The sequence below is a fragment of the Alosa sapidissima genome, chromosome 22 (assembly GCF_018492685.1).
Source record: "Alosa sapidissima isolate fAloSap1 chromosome 22, fAloSap1.pri, whole genome shotgun sequence".
NCBI classification, from domain to species: domain Eukaryota; kingdom Metazoa; phylum Chordata; class Actinopteri; order Clupeiformes; family Clupeidae; genus Alosa; species Alosa sapidissima.
Window position 1 is genome coordinate 8,361,667 of NC_055978.1, and position 21,041 is coordinate 8,382,707.

Genomic DNA, 21,041 nt, shown 5'->3' on the forward strand with positions numbered 1-21,041 from the left:
GTACAACAAAATTCCCTGATATTCCATGACTTTGCTCCAAAAATAATAAAATTCCCTGACTTTCCATGTCTGGAAAAGACTATTAAATTGTCATGATATTCCAAAAATTCCTCAACCTGTGGAAGCCCTGCTATTCACTTAAACAATAGTATTCACATACATACATACAAATATAAAATGCAATAAATTAGAAGCATTCAGCAATATGACCATCAAGTAAATATCATTCTGTTTATTTCTTTATAGGAAAACACCCTAAAACAACAGCAGTAAGTATCAAGATAGATGCAGGACTTGTGATTTGGGCAGTAGAGGTCACTCTCTTTTCAGAAATGGGTTCTGAAAACAGAAAAAGAGAAGATACAGAAATATCACAAAAGACAATTCCGGCGCAAAATGAACCTAGGGGTTAATAACACATATGTACCGAGTTCGTCCGTTCTCTGGGATGTGTTTTCATGCTAATCGAACGTGACAAGTTTGACCACAAACCGCTAATTAGCGTTTTAACGCTAGTCTTCGGGACACACACAAAGTAAAAAGAAATCGCTATTTCTATACTACTAACAAGGCTCAAAATAGCACCACACTTCCATGGTAGCATATATGTAAAACGAAGCATTGAGAACTTTGTAAGTGTACAGACAGTTTATTAAAAAGACCTAACAGTGTGCATACAGCAGGGTTGGGTCAGATTACTTTGAAATGTAATCCATTACTGACTACAAATTACATGGCAATTTTTGTAATCAGTAACGTAATCAGTTGGATTACCAAAAACATGTAACATAATCTGATTACTTTACGATTACTTCAATAAATATGTCCCTTAAGTAAAAGACACCACCACTGAATTGATAAACAAATTCTCATTCTATTTTTCTCTCCATTATTTCATTACATCTAAGAAATCTCTTTGCTCTGAGTAAAGCATTTCTGTGTGAATTAACTGATCTTTTCCCCCCAAAATCTTAATGTAGCCCCTTGTTTTTAGTATTACCATTTACTTTGAGGTCACCAGGTCCCATTGTCTGAAAAACACTCAAAACTAATACATTTTTATAGCCATTCTCCACTTTGGGGTGGTGTTTTGGCGGTTGAAATTTTTACCCCATCCCAAAATGGATCACTTAGTCATCATGGATGTGATCATGGATCACTATTCTCCAAACATGCACAACTCAGCTTAACCTTTATAAGGGCACACCTGGACAATGAATTTAGCTTTTTTTGACCCAGGGACATGGCCTGAGATTGAATGACACCATTTCCATTTCAATTGTGGGGGTGAGAAAATTATTCCTTTGGGATGTTTTTCAACCAGGGGGACCTCGTGACTTTCTCAAAGTAAACGGTAACACTAAAACAAGAGGCTACATTAAGATTAGGAGGAAAAGATCAGGCAGTGTGCCGAGAGACCTGCCCCAATAGTAAATAAGTTAGTAAGTAAGTATAGATGCTCTTTTGATCCCGTGAGGGAAATTTGGTCTCCCAATCCATGAATTAGTGAAGCACACAGAGCACACAGTGAACACACAGTGAGATGAAGCACACACCAACCCAGAGCAGTGAGCTATCTGCTACAGCGGCGCTCGGGGATCAGTGAGGGGTTAGGTGCCTTACTCAAGGGCACTTCAGCCGTGGATGTGGGCATGGGAGAGCAGTGCTCAACCACTTCCCCCACCCACATTTTTTCTACTGGTCGGGGATCGAACCGGCAATCCCGAAGCTTGTCAAACTAAAAGATAGCTAGGCTATCATAAATAAGTAGCATTGTTTGCATGATAAAATGTAATCAGGTAATCCCCAACAATGTAACTGTAATCTGATTACACAATTTTTTTTATTGTAATCTGGGCTGATTATAGTTAATGATTTTTGTAATCTGATTACGTAATCCAGATTACATGTAATCCGTTACTACCCAACCCTGGCATACAGTGGGCAGTGCTTCGACTTAGGCAGCTTCCCTCGCGGTCCGCGTGCGGGATCACGTGACTTTAATTTGTATTTTTCCAGTGACGCTGCAACGACGCTGCAACAACCCAAACAACCGGCGGATGTCTCAAGTGAGCAGGGTGTCTCGTAAAAAGAAATGGAGCCTGGAAAACCCTACAGACTTTAGCAGACTGGTTTAGAAATAATTTAATAGCCAGAAATAAGCCTGCCCTGCCCTAATAAAAAAAAAAAAATATTTGGTTAACTGCGAGTGAATCCCGTTTGCAGCCGTAGAAGAACCGCAGGATAAATTAAACATTCTGGTTTTCTCCGAGTGCAACGATGATAGAGAGACATCATTTGGACAAAATATGAGCATATTAACCTCCGTTGCGCAGCCAAATGCCTTCCTGTTACGTCCTGTTATCACGGAGTTACAGGCGATAAACAATTTTTGATGGTCACAAGTTTACTGTACTTCATAGCGTTTATTTCTTTGATTATTAAAGAGTGTTTTTCATTGAAAGGTTTGACTTCGTGCTTATTCCGTAGAGCATTTAGTGCTCTCCCCAATCCCAGACGTTCACATTGCATGTTTGTTTGTAATGGATGCAACCGCGAGATACGCGCTTGTCATAGGTGCCGATACCGTGGGTGCTCGAGCGACGGAGCACCCACGGAAAACATCAAGCACCCACGTGTGCCAGCTTACAGTCCCGGCTAAATTTACATTAATTTAAAATCAAACATCGCAGTTGATGTAAAATTCAGCATCTCTCATAATGTGATTGGCTATGTTGCTGTTAATCCCCTACTCCATATACTAACCACCAATGAGAGCGTCTCTCGTATGAAAATTCCTGACACTTCCCACCGGATTAACGCAAGGCTTTGTCGGGTTCTCAGCCCCGTTTAAAATGTATATAGCCCTGAATATCATTTTAAAAGTAGTCTGACAAAGCTTATTGTTTTGTGACACAGCTAAGCACTGGTACCTCATAGAACGTCTATAACATAGCCTAGGTGGTCGCAACTCACAAAAGTAAAGCAGAAAGAACTCACGCAAATCTAGCCTACAACACGCAGGCAGCTTCATGCGCAGGGAGAGCGAGCGCACAGGTGTTTTATGATTGTTGGCTTCTGATGGTATCTTGCTAATTCACTGAAGAAAGACTTATGATTATGGATAGAAAGAACATTCTGAAAAGGAAAGGAGAAAGGCAATGAGGAGCAATGGGGTTGGGTATCGTTTGGGTTTTATCCGATACCGGTGCTAAATCGATACCTTTAAAACGGTGCCGGTGCCGAAACGGTGCTTGAACCGGTACTTTGTTTTTAAAATGTTTTACATTAAAATGGTCTAAAGCATGAATTGAGTTTTTTTTTTATTGATAAGACACATTTGAACATGAAATTGATCTGTTATATTCAATTTACTATCAATATCTCATTGCTCCTACGAATAATACATTTAAATGTTAAAACAGCTTGCCATGCATGCACACAGAATGGTAGGCTAAGCTCTGCTTTCAAGTTTACCCAGTGTAGGCGGTTTGCCATAGGTATGTTAAAGCCGCTTGCCATAAAACTGCCACGTCATTTGCAAGCAAGCTAATCTAACAGGGACTCTACTTTCCAGTTAATTCAGTGTGTTCCCAAATGCTTCAAGAAATGTCATGTCACGACATGAGTTTTAAAAAAAATGCATGCAAACTAAACTAAATTTAATTCGCAATAATGTCACGTTTTTACATGGCATAGGCCTATATGCAGTTGTTTGATTGCACGCATGTTTGCATTTTGCAAGGTCTATTTTCTTACGTCTGTCTGTCTTCACTTGATCAGTTCTTGGCGAACGGTACATGTATGTCACACGAAGTTAGCTAAACTGCTAGAATGAGCAACAAAAAACAAGCATCTTTAGCAGGTCACTGGCCAGAGTGTTTGAGTTGAGAGAGCCGCCGCAGAGATTTCTTACAGAAAAAAAGCTGCACATTTTAGTGATGAGGACTGGGTGTCAAAACTCGCTTACCTGTGTGACATATTCGGATTGCTTAATGACCTCAACCGGTCACTCCAGGGGAGAATGACGACTGTCTTTAAACTGGCAGATAAAGTCGCTGCATTTAAAGCCAAGCTTGATTTGTGGGGACGACGAGTGGACCGGGGTGTATGATATGTTCCAAACAGTAGTGGGGGTTTTGGGAGAGACTGAGGCAGGGCCCTTTCTCTCGCAGCTGGTGCGCGATCACCTTGTTGCGCTTTCAAATGAGTTTGAGCGTTACTTCCCATCCTCCAAAGATCCACGGCAAACCAATGAGTGGGTCCGCAACCCATTTGTCAATATCCCAAATAGTCCTAACTTGTCAGCGCAGGAGGAAGAGCAGTTGATCGAAATTGCAAATGACGGTGATCTTAAGAGTGTCTATAAGGAAACCTCTCTGGCGGGTTTTTGGATCAATAACAAAGCAGAATATCCCGAGATAGCCGTAAAAGCGCTGAAGACGTTGCTACCATTTCCCACCACGAGGCCGGGTTTATGGCAATGACTGTAACTAACAGTGGTGGACGAAGTACACAAATCCTGTACTTGAGTGAAAGTAGAGATACACATGGTCAAATGTTACTCCAGTAAAAGTAGAAGTCCTCCTTTTACATTTCTACTTGAGTGGAAGTACAAAAGTACTTGCCTTCAAATGTACTTAAGTATCAAAAGTAAAAGTCCTGAAATGTATTATGCCTAATACAGTTGCATTGTTGAAATGATTCGGCACAGACATAGGCATTCATTGAGCCTTTCTCCTCCATTCAAGGACAAAATCAGTTAATACTTGTTGTATGTAGAAATAACTAAAAACAAACTAATGTGATATCTTATCTTAGATACTTCAAAGTAACCACATTTTTCTTTGTTAAATGCTTTACACTTTCGGACCAAATCAAGATGTTCCCTTTTGTGTTTGATAGTGTCAGATTGTCTATCATTTGCTTGATGGCGTCAAGAGGCTAGTTATGGTAACATCAATATTGTGAAAAGGGGTCAACAAGGTACAGTAAATAGTGCATATGACAATAACATAGGTTAGGCAACACCATTATTTGACGCCTAGCTCGCTTAATAGAAAATATACATTTACACATGTTTTTGTACAGTCTTTTTTCCAAAAGGAACTTCAGCTGTACTTCAGCTGTCACAAAATGTAGTGGAGTAAAAAGTAAGATATTTGGCCTCGAAATGTACTGGAGTAAAAGTAAAAAGTTTAACAAAATTGAAATACTCAAGTAGAGTACAGATACATGAAAAAGCAACTTAAGTACAGTAATTGAGTAAATGTACTCAAGTAATGTCCACCACTGGTAACTAAGACCAAATTGTGCAATCGACTGGACATTTCAAACACACTGAGGGTGTCACTGTCTTCCATCATTCCATAAGCAGGGCTCCCACTGATTATATTCGTAATGCACGTTTAGTTCCCATGTTTTGTTCCCATATTTTGTTAAGCATGTTCACACGTAGGCTATAGATGTAGCTTCAAGTTGTTCAATATTCATAGTTCATATTGTTCAATTTTCACTTCTTCAAGTTCACGTTTTTCACATGTTTAAGAGATCGTTACCTTCACTGTTCATACATAACTGGAGCTAGTTCTTTTCAAGTAATGCATGCACAACACATATGGAACATGGACCCCCCCGCCGGTCCGTGGAAAAAAAATAGGAATCAAACCGGTCCATGGTAGGCTACATAAAAGGTTGGGGATCCCTGTCTTAGACAGCTCAGTGACATCAGGTATGTAACCTTTATGTTTTTGCCAGCTAACTTTTAACATGATCTTTATATTCATTGTGATGCTATATGGGCCTCATGCACATGAAAGATTAATACGCTATAATGTTGTTTAGAACACACCGTGAAATAAAGTTTTCACCTTACAACTTTGCTGATAACATTTCAAATAAATGCCAGTTAGCGCATTAGCAAGGATAATGTGTATAGGCTACTGTTGATGTTTCATAGCCTTTTGCTTGTAGTTAGGCCCACTGCTAGATATTGACAGGAGCTCGCGATATCGCTTTAAAGTAAGCTACTTGGGCTCACGCAAGCTGTCAAACACTGTCCACTCGCCTATGGGGTGCACCCCTCTGGTTTATACATCCAGTGTTTATGTTAGCTAACTGTATCTGTATGTGTTGCTATCAGAGCAAGACGTTAGAGATGGTGTATAAAATGCAGTGATGCCTCGTATAAAAAATAAAACGCAATTTAAGCACCGAAATCCACGTTCTTATTCGATGCAGTTACTACCGTTTGCGTTGGCACCGGTGCCATATTATAACAGTGTTTCGGTGCCCAACCCGAGCAATGCTATAGTGGAATACTCATGTTGCTGTATCAGCAGATGAGAAGGACCTGAGAGTGCCACTGACGACGTGACTGCCTCATAGGCTCACAGGTTGGTGAAGGAGAAAGCTGAGCTGATCTAGCGGAGCCCAGTGACTGCTTTTGTGAGAAGGCACACCATTCATAGGCCTAAGAATATCCCTGGCAGACCTTTACAAAAAATATGATACCATACACGCCTTTTACACCAGTGTAGGATATGGCAAAGTTTGAGAACCACTGCCTCCACTTACTGTCGGCTAATGCGCGCTTCTGGATGGATAATATAATTTCTGTTTATAAAAACAAAGGAAAGTGTTTTTCCTTTTAGTTTGGGTTATCGCAATTAACCTTCTGAGTTACATAAACTGTTCAGGAGTCAGTGTAGGGCCTAGTGTAGGTGACTGACAGTGCACAAAAAGTATACAACATATGCATACTTTGCTATTGTTTCAACCAGCCTGTTGTCCATAGCCTGTCAAGAGAGTGGTGCCAGAACGATTTTAAGGCTTTTTCGCATAGGCTACTCGGTGCTATTTCACACGCATTATAGCGACCCGCACTCACTGGGGTTAGGTGAAAGGTGTTAATGAACGATTCACGTAGCCTACAGTGGACTAGGGCTGTCAAAATGGCTCAAAAATGACGTTCGAATATCCCCTCTAAGCACATGTATTCGAATATATTGGAATATCTAGGCTATATTATTTGTGCATTATGTCAGTGACGCGCATCATGTCATCGGTTTTTCAACTTTTTGGAAACTTTTGAATTAACTGAAAGGAGATAAATATTTTTCGTTAGTTTTGGAAGTTATTTTTAGTAGCCTACAATGGCCAGTTCCGACAAAGCCGAAAATACTCTTTTTGAAACAATGAGTGAGCAGGCATCGCGTTTGTATGGTTATATTGCTTGACAGGGGGGATCCCAAGCAGCTTTCAGCCATAAGGCTACTTTGAGAACATTTCCTAATTCACCCGACACTGATATTAAAAATGTTGAAACTATTTCGGCACAGCCTATAAGCAGTTTAATTAAATGTAATGTTAGTTGTAAACAAACGGGCTACTTGGTGAGGCTTGGCCTCACAGATGCGCTCGTGCCTTAAATGGCAAGAAAAATCTTCACAATATAGGCCTATTAACTGACCGCCCGATTCACGTTGGCTGGGGGGCAGGGGGGGCCATCAGACATTTGTTCCCAAGGGTCTATGAATTGTTAATCCGGCCCTGCCCACAACGAACGCAACTTTCCACCTCTGAGACAGCTTAAAAGAAGTCGAGAGGACTCCTAACTCACTAAGACCTACTTACTGTAGGCTGCGCAAACCACAGGTATTTTTTTTGGGCAAGCCTGCATTCCAGGCAGGCCTTCTGTTAAATAATTTTTATATAAATCCTGCGCTAACAGTAATCCTCCTACCCCCCGCTACCACAGCTGTGGATAGTGTGGCATGCTCACGCGTCATGTCTCCTTCTTGCAAACTAGGCCCAACTATTGCCCAACTATTTATGTCTTCAAAAGATAACAACTTGCCAGATATGCCTTCATATCTTTGGGCTTCATTCAGAATTTTGTTCTTCCACTGGAAATTACTCTTCTACATTTGCTACCTGTTGCATCCTTTCTGTCTGTATTGTTTAGAAAACGTTTGACGTCTTGAGTTAATGTATTAAACATTGTTTGCTGGTAACCCGCCACAAATAGCCTACAGCTTCTTGCGTGCGTACATTCTCTATTCTCTCCAATATGTGCCCGTTCTATAGGCTGGCCAAGTGCGTAATTCTGCAGCATAAAGCAGATGTATTTGTTTATTGTACAGAAAAATAAAAATAACCTGTCAAGCAGTCAATTGACTACATTGCAGTCAATAAGTTGGGCAAATTAATATACGAAACCAAAACGTGGGTCATAGTTGTCTAAGCCTCTGCTGTGAGGCCAAACCCATGAACAAAGACGCATTGATATCTGCAATAGAGTTCTTTTTGCCGAAACAAACTCACAGCCGAACGTTGCAATAAATACATAGACCATCTGGACAAAGTCATCAACAGAGTCATAGCACTGAGGGGAGAGGCAACTGGCATGTGATCTCCCCACAGGCCAATGGATGTACAAGTTTCCTCCTGTGCCTACGATATTTAATCCAGTGTTTTGTCAAGTTGCAAAATGCTATTTGTTTTAACGATTTTTTATGATAGTAGCCTATACAAAAAGTACTTCATACTATCTTAATTGCTTTATACTCAATACTTGACCAATGGCTATTGCATCTGTCTAATGAAAGTGAGAATGTGGCAAGTGATCTACTGTATAGGATTCATAAAATAAAATAAACAGATTGCTAATCGTTGTTTACCTAAGTTTATCTTATGATCTGCACAAATTATCAAAATCAGAATCAGCCTTCTTGGCCTGGTTTGCGTAAACTAACAAGGAATCCCCCCCTCCATGAAAATCAAAGGCTATTCTCAACTGACTCGTCAAAAAGTGTGCACCTTATTATTATCAAGAAGTAGGGCAAATTAATTTACGAAACCAAAACGTGGGTCATAGTTGTCGAAGCCTGTATTGCGTAGCGTAGATAGTATTAAATCGGCAACAACATTGTTTTCTGCAGAAGCTTACCCAAGGCTACAGATTAATTCTGAACAGTTATTTCTCTACTGGCTCAATTATCACACCACTGTTTTGATTTGCGTAGTTGCGTTACCCCCAACACTGACAATAATGTAGACAGCAAATTTCGATTTTCGTTACCACCGTGTAGTCAAGCCTTAAGCCATACCCAAGTAGCCTAAATCGAGGTAATGTTTAATTATGCATGATTTATTTTGTTATTGAATTCGTAGGCTGGGATTCCTCTCGGCAACAATTATGTTTAATGGTAGCCTCCTGCTTTTTCAGAAGGGGCGGCAGGCAGAGCGATGTACAGTGGCAGAGCGACGCGCAGTGGCTGAAAGTGGTACTAAAGCTTCACGCAGCTTCACGCCTCGTAATGCGCGCCCTGTATTGGTTGAAAGACGCCCAATAATCACGTCCCAATGCTTCGGTTCCAGACTCAAATTCTGAATAGAAATTTGAGTATGGCTATGTAGGGGGACCCCTACTCTTTTGTGCGAGTCAGGACCTCAGTTAAACGTCTCATAACCTAACTGAACACCAGTCTTTTTCACCCACCATTTAAAATAATAACTTTGAGGCAAACTGCATGTGCTTTTTTCCACTCTTCTAAATGAATGTAATTTTATATTGATTTACCAAAGACAGAAAGGCTGTATCCAGCACAGAAGGGTTTCTCCTCTGTGATCTCGCAGTGGTATAAACCACTGTCGTTCCTCTTCACGTTCATCAACTCCAGAGAGAAGGCGTTGTCATCAAACTTCACCCTACCCTTGTAAGCTGGCTGGATCACTGACTTTGATCCCGGATAATATCTCATAATTAATTCCCTCTCATTATAGTACCACTCCACCAAATGAATGTCTGTGGCAGCTGTAGACTTGTATCCTGTGTTTAGGGTTACAGATGTTTCCTCTGGTCTGGACAAGCTGGTCACTGGACAGCAACCTGTAGGAATGACATACAGAACTTAACACATGGAACATCCTGGTGCCTAAAGTTGTCTGAATTTGTGATGCCTTTATATACAATAAAATAATCAATTTCCAAATCTCAAATGCCTGAATTCTGGCACAAAGTTAAATAAATCTAAGCCCTGATATCTGTGTTAATACACATATAGTGTGGCATTTTAATAATTTCTAAACAAAACTACATTCTGATCTTTTCCATCACACCAAGTTATGTATGAACTACATGGTATGCACAAATGAGCAGGCCATTAACATTAACATTCAACAGGCAGGACTGCTGAAATATTCTCTGCACACAAAGTCTAGTTATTGACTACGTCCAATCTATCACTGAATGACATCTTAGTGAGACAAGACCATATATAACAACTCTAATAAGAGATTGGCAAAATTAGATATTTCTAGATGCATGTAAAGTTTAGGCCTACCAGCAGGAGAACCAAACAAAATATGAAGTCCAAGAACCACCACCATGAGGTGGGTCTGCCTGATAACACAGTTGACCATGGATCTGAAAAGAGAAAAGGTAGAAAAGATACAATAAATGCTACATCTGTTGTGTATCTGGGCACATATGGCCCATATGGATGCAACAAGCAAAGTGTCTTCTCCAAGACCTAAATATTTTGGTCATGGTATTGAATCAGCAATACATTGCCTCGGGTGTACTGTGGAGTTGGTAAGACTGTTTTTAGTGGCAGGCTAACACATATTGATGACTTGCGCTAGCTTAGCACCTGCAAACTCTGCAATTAGAAGAACTGGAGGAAATGTGTTGAAAACGGTCTCCACTGATAAATATCACACTTGCTAACTTGGAAATGAGGTCCTATGTCCAAAATCCTGAACCACACCCCTTTAAGTCCCATAGGTCTATTCTTAAAAAAAATATTATGAAGCCAAATCAGCGAAGTTATCCACCAAAAATATTTTTCAGTGTGTATAGTAATAATCTTCTAACTGAAAATGTCAGGCCCTATTTTGCCTTCTTTAAAAAAAAATAAAAAAATTGTATATATTTATTACATACTGGTAAGACCTACAGTTATTCATACCGCTGGCAAATATTGATTTAATGTTGCTTTTCTCTTCATCAATATGTTTGTTCTGACTGAAAATGACACTGTCACATGCCAAAAGGTTGCAAGACAATGAGTGAGAAACATGGAATCAAAAAAAGCATTTCCCTCTTTAACATTTCCATGAATATTCACAGCTCTCAAAATGGTTCATAAAATACCTACCAAGCCTATTCATGGCTCCACAATGACTGTACCTTTTTAAGAGCAATCCCGGTTTTGAGTGAGGAACGATTATTTGCCATCAATCTGGCCTTGTGCTCACTTTTTTGACGGACTGAGGTATGGACTCTGGCTCTAAAATGTTGATATTGTTCTCTGTTAACCATTTTTTGCCTTGTTTGGCTGTATGTTTTGGATCATTTTGTGGTTTAATGGTCAAATGCCGCCTATTAGGGCAGGTCTCTCGGCAGCCTGTCTGATCTTTTCCTCCAAAAATCTTAATGTAGCCCCTTGTTTTAGTGTTACCGTTTACTTTGATAAGTTCACCAGGTCCCATTGTCTGAAAAACACCCAAAACTAATACATTTTTATAGCTATTCTATGGTGTTTTGGTGGTTAAAATTTTCACCCCACCCCAAAATGGATCACTTGGTCATCATGGATGCTGATCATGGATAACTCTTCTCCTGAATTTCCCCTGGGGATCAATAAAGTATCTATCTATCTATCCAAACATACACAACTCAGCTTAACCTTTATATGGGCACACCTGGACAAAGAATTTAGATTTCGCAGGATTTTTTTTTTTTTTTTTTGACCCAGGGACATGGCCTGAGATTGGCATAAAAAAGGAAGCATGAAACCCAAATGATGCCATGTCTATTTCAATTGTGGGGGTGAGAAAATTTATTCTTTTGGGATGTTTTTCAACCAGGGGGACCTGAGGGGTATTTCACAAAGGCAGAATTAAGACATCCAGGATAAGCGATAAAGCAAGGTTTGACATAGCATTGTCCGGTCATCCTAGCTCAACTCGTTTCACTAATGCCAATCCAGGATGAGTAGGAGCGACTATGTCAAGCCAGGTGTAAGTAATTCAGGATGTGTGCGCGTTCTCGTTTCTGCTCCAAAGTGCCCACGGTTGGAATAAAAAAGATGCGGAAAATAATATCATTCACACAAAGTGAACAACCGCTTTTGACATAGACTAACAATGAAGTAAAGTTGTCCTTTTTGTAATGGGGAATCATGGCTATTTCTGTAAAACAGCAGGAGTAGGTGTGGTAGACCAACCGAATGCAAATTTACGTAAGCACCCACGTGTGAGTGCTTCCTTGTCTCGGCACGCAACGTCGTTAAGAAAGCGCTTGCAACTGCAAAGATGCACATAGTATGATATACCTTAATATTATAGTTGAAAATACCTTCGAACACTTGCCCCTCCACTTCCAATCAACTACAGTAGGCTATTCATCAAACGTCTATCAATAAAATAAGCAAACAATGAGTATCTAGGCTTATGTTAATAATTATAAGGCTATCACAATTAAAATAATAATCATATGGTAGTAGGCAGACAATCTGTTTTGTTTTGCGAGCAAATACGTTTAGCAAATAGTATATAAATGTAATAAAGCTCCTTAAAAATTAGGACAGAGGTCTGATTTGAATGACAGCTAGCTGAACCAATAAGACGACATAATTACCATTAGAATTAACTTAGCTTGGCTGTTAGCCTGGTCGGGTGCCATCTCTTATTTGTGAAACCAAGTCAAGGCTAAATTCATCCAGGATAACCCCTTATCTAGGTTTTGTGAAATACCCCTCTGGTGACTTTGTCAGAGTAAACGGTAACACTAAAACAAGAGGCTACATTAGGATTCTGGAGGAAAAGATCAGGCAGTGTGCCGAGAGACCTGCCACAATTAGGAGGCATTAGCAAAGGCCAACTGTCAACAGCTGTCATTTGACCGCTGTCACGTCATCCGGAGAAATATTCTTTGGACGCCGCCATTGACCGATTTGCGGCTCCCATTGAACACATGGAAACAAAACGTAAATTATGTGCTCAAACTAACGTCGCTGACTTATGCCAGCCACCATTTCACTTTGATAACCAACTACATTTTCGTACAACATTTATACAGCAAAATTAACAACGTGGAGAAATCTCGACAGGAAGAAAATTGACACTGCGTGACGCAATCTGGACGCAATGCATTGCATTTCCCCTTGTCCATGAGTCACAGCAAAGATCCTTGATTACTAGCAAGATAGAGCAACGTAATTCGTTACTATGGGAGCAAAACGGGACAGTTCCGGTCTGCATAAGTGGGAGTGTCACCCTACGTCACTAAATAAACTTTCTCTCTTAATAAGCAATAACAACAGATAAACATAATTGTGTTCACAGTATTATTGTCCATAATCATGTATGATACCAATGAATCATTCTTAAGGAAATTATATGAATAATTTAATTAGTCATGTGAACCGAGCTAGCTAGCTAGCTAACGCTAGCTTAAAATGCTATACAAGTGGATGGTAGTAGCTATGGCAATACAGCTATGCGCTAACAAGTGACTAGTAGTTGAAGGACTTCGCTTAAACTTAATATACTGTTGCAAATTCGCTTGAGTATAGACTATCCACTTTAACTAATGTCAGTAGTGTTATTCAGCTAGTTGTCATTTCAAAGAAATTACACTTCTCCGTTTAAAATGTTACCTTAGCTAAGAGGCTAGCTAGCATGCTAACAACCGGACAGTAACTGGCAGCAGCATGGTCTAATATTAAGTTATTTTATTACAAATCCGAACACTAAAAAATTACACTATTAGGCTTGAAATGATCCCAAACACTTACAGATTATGACACAATTTTCCAAAAAACCCTCAACAAATCCAGAAAGACAAAATGACCAATTTATTGGTAAAATTCCACAAGTCTCCATTGACATTAGTGCAGCAAGGGCTTACTCTGGTCTGCATAAAGGGGGATTTCCCCCCCTCCCCCTTGCAATAATCGAACGCGGAAATTGTCGAACGTTTGCGCCTCTCGCTCCGCTTGAACCCTCTCTGGTCACAGGTTACCTTGGCGCACGTTATCCCTTACTTGTCAGAGTAATTACATTCAAAAACATACCTTCATATTACATCACAATTTATAAAGGAACTAAGTTTAAAAAGAAAACACATAACATCAAAGGGAGTACGCGAATAATTAGTATGAAAAAACAAAATGTTTACCGTAATGTGTTAAATTAAATATTTCATGGCGCTAGTGCGCTGCACGGCCACCAGATGACGCAATTTCACTGCTTGCTTTTACATTCATTATATTTATTAAAAAAGCAGCGACCGTTGAATAATCTTGTACTTCCTTGTCAATTATTCGTGTAATCCAATCTGATATATATATTTTTTTCTTTTTAAACTTCGTTACTTCATAAATTGTGGAGTATCAATAAGGTACGTTTTGGAATGTCATTACTCACTGACATTAAACGACCACAAATTAGGCAATGGGCATTCTTAGGGGCTGACACTTTGCATCAAATTTCACCTCACTGCTTAAGCCAAGTTCTGTTATTCCAGTTCTATATATGTTGTACCAAATTGTAGTATTATCAAAGTGAAATGGTTGCTGGCATATGTCAGCGGCGTTAGTTTAACACGATTGACGTTTTGTTTACATGTGTTGAATGGAAGTCAATGGGAGCCGGAAATCGGTAAATAGCGGTGACCAAAGATTATTTCTCCGGATAGCGAGACAGCGGTGTCAGTTGTAGTCATGAACGAGTAGCCTACGAGAGGTAGGCAAATGTTCAAAATATTGTTTGATAAAACAACAAACCAGTTATATGGACATCAGAGGAGCCTTCCTGAGATGGCGGCATCTTCATCAAACGAAGAATATCAAGTCTGACGCAAAGCTGCATATTTCTCATCGAGAGCTCTAAGCGGATTTGCCTTACAACACTGTTTACAGCTCTTCGAGTCACGGTAAATTGTCATTTTTGGTATATGGCTAATTTAGATGCACCAATGGTGTGGGTGCTTGTGTTACTTTAGGAATCCGCCGTCTTGGTTTGTATAGAAACAAATATTAAGTGACACATACACGCAAGAGGACGGAAACACGGGTGGTAATAGGGGGCATTCCGCTAAACTGCATCTGCATCAACTTCAGCTATTTGTTACGGTTGGTTAGAGAGGTATTTTTTTGTTTTCACAGTTTCCGTAATGTGTAGCTGGGTCATGGCTGGAGAAACGTTAAAGCAGCTGCAGGTCAACTAACTTTAGCTAAGTCTTCATTACATCTGGCAACCCAGACGTTCCCGTCTAGGTAGTCTTGAGAACGTTCACTAGTGTTTTGATTTTGGCCTACAGAACGTTCGCTAACAATCCTACAAACCGCTCCTTTATTTTCACATATGAAAACATGGTTTATGTTCTACTAACCACTTCAGCGATTTCCCTTCCTGAGGTGCAGCAATCCCCCGTAGTCCATGCAATAATGACTGGATGCAGCCTGCGGGACGGGACGGGGCGGAGACATCCACATCCACATCCAAGTGCGACGTCACATGCTACTTCATTACGTATCGACATTGAGCGTCAGTGTTTTCCGGAGGTTCCAGAGTAAACATTCGCTTCGCTAATGCCAGCATTAATGCTTGCAGTAAAACGAAACCGCTGTTTGCACCTTCTGCTTGTAGCATATCTCTTTCTCTCTAACCTCATACACTAAACACTAACAACTTTAGACCTACTGCATTAAAGTAGGCTAGGACAGTCTAAGAAATTGACGGCTTAGTTACAAAGTGACATAGCCTACACAACTTGAACAATATCAACAATTAGTCTTGGTAGCCTATACTCCGTGTAGCCTATTAAATACATGACACCGTTAAATAGAATAATGATTTTAATATTTTAGCAGTATAAATAACATTTAAACAGCAATATATAAATAACATTGGTAATATAAATATATTAAATAACAATAAGACCAACAATGTTAATAATATTACGTATGTTATGGCTAGACCAGCCATTACATGAAATATTTAAACAGCATTGATAATATAAATACAATATGCTAATTTAAACACAACAGATAACATTAATAATATACATATATATTATAGCACAGCTTTATAGCACAATATATATAAAATGCATAAGCCTACAACAACAACATATAACATTCATATATTACTGCTCTTTATTGGCCAAACTCTCCTTCCTTCTCTGCCTTTCCTGTCACCCCCCCCCTCTAGGTCGGCTGCCCCTTTAAAAAACACGGACAACTCCTTCTGAATGATGTCTTCTCTGACATCCCGGGGTTGGTGGATTCTTGCGTCCAGCTCCTGAACAGGGGGTTATGGGGGATGGGAGTGTCAACAGAATAAATAAAGCTTTATTGCTGAACATTTAGATGTTACAAAGTTGTAAGATTGTCATTTTACAAAACGTCTCTCATAGTTTACTTTATCATGTTATAGTAGCCATGTCGTATTGTTTCACATGTTCAAAACACTGATTAGAATTAGTAGGATTTTGTGGATAACCAGGCCATTATGTGAAACCACCCTGTGCCTGCTACTCAACACCATTTTCTTTATTCAATATGCGCCTCTATTATCTCAAAGGAAGGTCAAAGTCATACCACCATTTGGTGTACACCTAATAACAGAATATGAACAGTGTTAATATTTGTTTCCTTACCAGAATTTTGAGTGTTTGCAATGTCAATATAATGGCTCTTACAACAAGCTCATCTTAAACAGTTACATCCAAATTTTGACCATGTCATTACTAACTTTTACAACACACAGTGCCTATAAAAACATTCATGCCCTTGGCTTGGATAGGTAGATAGACATGGGCAGATTTCTAGAAAGTAATGTTAACTAATAAAAATGTATCCTGTAGAATAAGTGGTTGCATATTCACCCCCTTAAAGTGACTGACCTAACTTAATAGTCCTGCCCATTTGTCTCATACAGTAATTAGTGAAATGAAGATTGCCTTGTTCAGTAGTAGTACAAAGACACCCGAGTCTGGAAGGTCCAGTCACTAGTTAATCAGTATTCAAGGCTACAATCCCACCATGAAGACAAAAGAAAAGCAACTCAATCCATCAGTAAGGAATATAAAGGCTTGTAAAGGTAAATTATATTGACCTTGATTTAATTTATCAAATCAATAAAAGGGAAGATATTCAATGGGATGAATCGTTACTATTTTCAAACATTATTTTCTGTTTTAAATCAACTTACTGTGCAACACCGTTTTCATTTGTAGTGTCTTGAAAGACACCTTTCCCCCTTGACCTGTCCAATTCAATTGCAAAGCCAAGGATTTGCTCAATAGCCTCCCCATTATACGCTTGATGGTGTCTTTGGGTGTTTTCCCACCCATCACTGCAAGCATATTCATCTGGCAAAGAAGTCACACAAACATGACAAATATTATTGCAATAATTTCCAGACACCTTACTCCTCTTCACTTTCTACATGTATACCAATCAACAATAACATTATAACCACTGATAGAACTCCACTAAGCAATGGAGGAAGGTGGCCTAGGTCTGATGCACGTTTTCTTTTACATCATGTAGATGGCTGGAAGTGTGTGCGTTTACCTGGGGGAGCTTAAGGCACCAGGATGCACTACCTGCTAAAGCATTGTTACAGACCGTGTACACCCTTGCATGGAAATGGTTTTCTCTGATGGCATTGGCCTTTTTCAACAGGATAATGCACCCTACCACCAGGCAAATAAAGTTTACGGAATAGTTTGAGGAACACAACAATGAGTTCAAATTAGACCCCGGGCTGTATTTTGGACACCAGCGCATGGCGTAAAACTCATTTTTCACCCACGCAAAGTTTAATTCGGTATTTTGCACGTTTATTTTTTAAACATTGCGCCCAGGGGTGTGCCAATTAACAACCTAGGGAGGGGCCTGGCGCGTTGTCTAAAAATCACTATCGTACACCACCTAAACCTGGTCAGAAGTCAATGGCGAGTTGTTCATATGCTATTTTAAGAGCGCATGTCAACAGTCATATTGGCAGGTGCACGCACCATCCTTTATCATTCATGAACGCACACCAGCGCACGTCCATGCAAAGCATTACAAATTGCACGATTACAATGGGAAACATAATTAGAATAAAGATATTACGAAATACTGTACATCTCATGATGAGTAGTTATTGACCATCATTTGCAAATTGGTAATGACTGTTAAAACTGATTAGGGGAGAGGCGAGAGACACGTATGGAGCACAGCTGAAGACGCACCGTCACGAGATATAAGCAACTCCTCTGCAGGATAAATGTTGTTTTATTCGGTCATTTGAGCAATAGGGTAAGTGTTGCTTTTTCCAGCCTATGTTTTCGGTGGTAACCCATTGTCAGTCAATAGTAAAAGTAACTGCATATAACTGTCTTGTCGTTGACTGACTCCTTGGTGAAGTTAGTTTCACTTTGCCAATGAGTTCAAATAGACGAGTGCAAATGCGTGAAGGCTATGCTACTGTAGGTTTTAGTAAAGCATGGTTTAAGAATGACTATTCTATACGGTCTCGAGAGCAGCCTCCTTCAAATGCGCCTTTGAATGCCAAAATACCGATGCATTTATTTGACATATCGCGCGTTGCGCCGTTAAAGGGAATGACAGATGTCATTCTCATTGGTTTAAAATGATGTTACGCCCCAAACACACCCATATGACTGATTAAAAAACCTAGGAACACCTTGTTGCGCCATGCGCTCCACGTTTGATAACGAAACCCCTCCCAATGTGAACTGGACATCCTACTAAATTTGAATAGACTTTTGACGAGTGACGATGCACTTTAGAATGTCATGATAGGGCCCCCCCATCTCATTAAATATGCACTCATTTGCATATATTTTACAAACAAAATCAGATCATGTACTTTAAACATTAGCTATATGCTGCAAACAGCTGGAGCAGGGGCACCAACAATACCTATAGTGATGACACTGATAGGTCTTTTTCACTGACAGAGAACCGGTTCAACACATTGGGCTCTATTATGACGGTCAAAAGCGCGGCGCATAGTGTATTCTCATCACGACGCAAAGCGTATTCCTTTTGTACACTCAAGTTTTTCGCCATGCCCTTCTCTTTTATTGAGCAATGTGCCCAGGGGTGTGGCAATTAACGACCTAAGGTGTGGTCCAGTGCATGATCTAAAAATCGTTATCGTATACTATCTAAAAAGCATTACACCACTAACCAAGAAAAACCTGGTCTATAGCGAGGGGCACATATGGAACACAGCTGAAGACACTGTTACAAGATATAGGCAGCAACTCCTCTGCAGGATAAATGTTCTTAGGTTTTTTATTCAGACATTCGAACATTATTGGGGTAAGTGTTGCTTTTTGTTGGTATCTCATTAGTTAGTTTCATTAGTTAGTTTTTGTTGGTATCTCGTTAGTTAGTTTCACTTTGCCAATGAGTTCAAATAATAGACGAGTGCAGATGTGTGTAGGCTAGTGGAATACGTGTTCCATACGGTCTCGCATACAAACAGATTCCTTCAAATGCACCAGTGACCATCACAATACCGATGCGCTGTTTGAAGTCGCGCTGCTTGCTGTTAAAGGGAATAACAGATGTCACTCTCATTGGTTTAAAGAATGTTACGCCCAAAACACACCCATGACTGATTAAGAAACGTAAGAACCACCTTTTTGTGTCAGGCGCCCGATGTTTGATAACAAAACCACTCCCAATGTGGACTGGACAAACCCCTAAGCTATTCGCCAATGTACCATGCATTTTACACCGTCAAAATAGAGCCCCTTAAAGGTTTTCACCAACTCAGACCCCCCAGTATATAAATAATATAAAAATATAAAAATCATTTTGAGCCTGGTTTTATCACACAATCTGATTTTGTTTGTAAGCAAATGAGCACATATTTCATGAGAGAGGGCAGGCTTAGTGACAATAACCCTATATGGTTGTCTATACAAGTATACATTAGTGCTGTCAAAATGAATTATTAATCCAGGTGATTAAAAAATGATTGGTTTGTTTGGAGGGAGGGGCCAAAGAACCTTCAGAGGATGACTTCCTTTTAAGGGCTGCTGAAGTAAGTTGTGTGTACCTCTATAGACGGGTTGGGTGTTTCTTCTGTGGAGAAAATGAATGCACAGGCAGAGATTGAGATTAATATTTCTCTCAAACTAGAAGCTCAGACTATCTAGGACTTTCGATGTGTTAAATAGCATACTTGAAGGTTATGAATTAAGGTCAAACTACAAGTTAGGGAGCTTCACTGGTGGTCTATTATGTTGAGCAGACCAGAATATTGCCACTTAAAGCTGTTTTAAGACCACAAGCAGCTGCTGGCATGACTGAAAAGTAACATTATTGATGATATAGTCCAACACCAACTATATTAATTTTAAACAGCATTTGGCTGATAGTTGGTAGTTGGGCCCCATTCAGGCGCACGCACTCTCATACACAGACAGGATCATGCCTGCCCTTAGTATGCTTTATCAACTAGCTGTAGAATAGCTTGCACAATTAACTTACAAATATTGCATATAGCTATAACATAAGCTCAGATAACTAGCAAGCAACCATGGCATGTCTTGGCATGTACCTAGCCATAGCATACATTGCAAATTTACCATTAGTACGTTAGGTTATTACAATATTTTGTCAGTAATCGACTGATAATAAGAAACTCTCGGCTTACCTCAATATGGTTTTTCACGGCGAGTTTTTGAAAGCCTTAGCTCGTGGTACTTGGGTGCGCAGAGCTTGCAGCAGTGTATCCGAAAGGACTGGAGTTGTTTTTCCATCCAACCATTTTCGAAAAGTTCTTCCAGGGATGTAGCCTACAAGGATTGCCTAGGTCTTCCTGACTACCAACCTCTTCGCTAGTGCTTGGTTGGGACATTTCGCTCAGGTTCTCTTCTCTGCCATGGACATCTTTGTAGGCTACTTTGCTACGTTTGCTATGTCCTTGTTGGAGAGTAATGATTTGTGTCACGTTCAGGTGGTGTGACGGATCGCGTACAAACCAATAGTGTCAGA

At 39.9% G+C, this 21,041-nt stretch overlaps 1 protein-coding gene and 1 long non-coding RNA gene across 2 annotated transcripts; both read right to left on the reverse strand.

The window, feature by feature from the left end:
* Window positions 1-217: 217 nt before the first annotated feature.
* Window positions 218-15,541, reverse strand: LOC121697737 (SLAM family member 9-like). Its single transcript, XM_042079386.1, has 4 exons — window positions 15,404-15,541; window positions 10,347-10,429; window positions 9,584-9,892; window positions 218-339 (listed from the first exon to the last, which is right to left on the reverse strand). The coding sequence occupies exons 2-4, from the start codon at window positions 10,423-10,425 to the stop codon at window positions 233-235; spliced, it is 495 nt and encodes a 164-aa protein (XP_041935320.1). The 5' UTR covers window positions 10,426-10,429; window positions 15,404-15,541; the 3' UTR covers window positions 218-232.
* A 713-nt stretch (window positions 15,542-16,254) lies between these two features.
* LOC121697738 lies at window positions 16,255-20,776 on the reverse strand. Its single transcript, XR_006026540.1, has 4 exons — window positions 20,701-20,776; window positions 20,101-20,126; window positions 17,227-17,386; window positions 16,255-16,314 (listed from the first exon to the last, which is right to left on the reverse strand). It is a non-coding gene; the product is annotated as an uncharacterized LOC121697738 (long non-coding RNA).
* Window positions 20,777-21,041: the final 265 nt, after the last annotated feature.

Excerpts from the sequence above, each read along its gene's own strand:
- LOC121697737 (XM_042079386.1), bottom strand. The coding sequence starts at position 10,425 with ATGGTCAACTGTGTTATCAGGCAGACCCACCTCATGGTGGTGGTTCTT. Across the intron at positions 9,893-10,346 it reads TTTGTTTGGTTCTCCTGCTG|GTTGCTGTCCAGTGACCAGC; the intron begins GTAGGCCTAAAC and ends TCATTCCTACAG. Across the intron at positions 340-9,583 it reads ATACAGCCTTTCTGTCTTTG|AACCCATTTCTGAAAAGAGA; the intron begins GTAAATCAATAT and ends TTCTGTTTTCAG.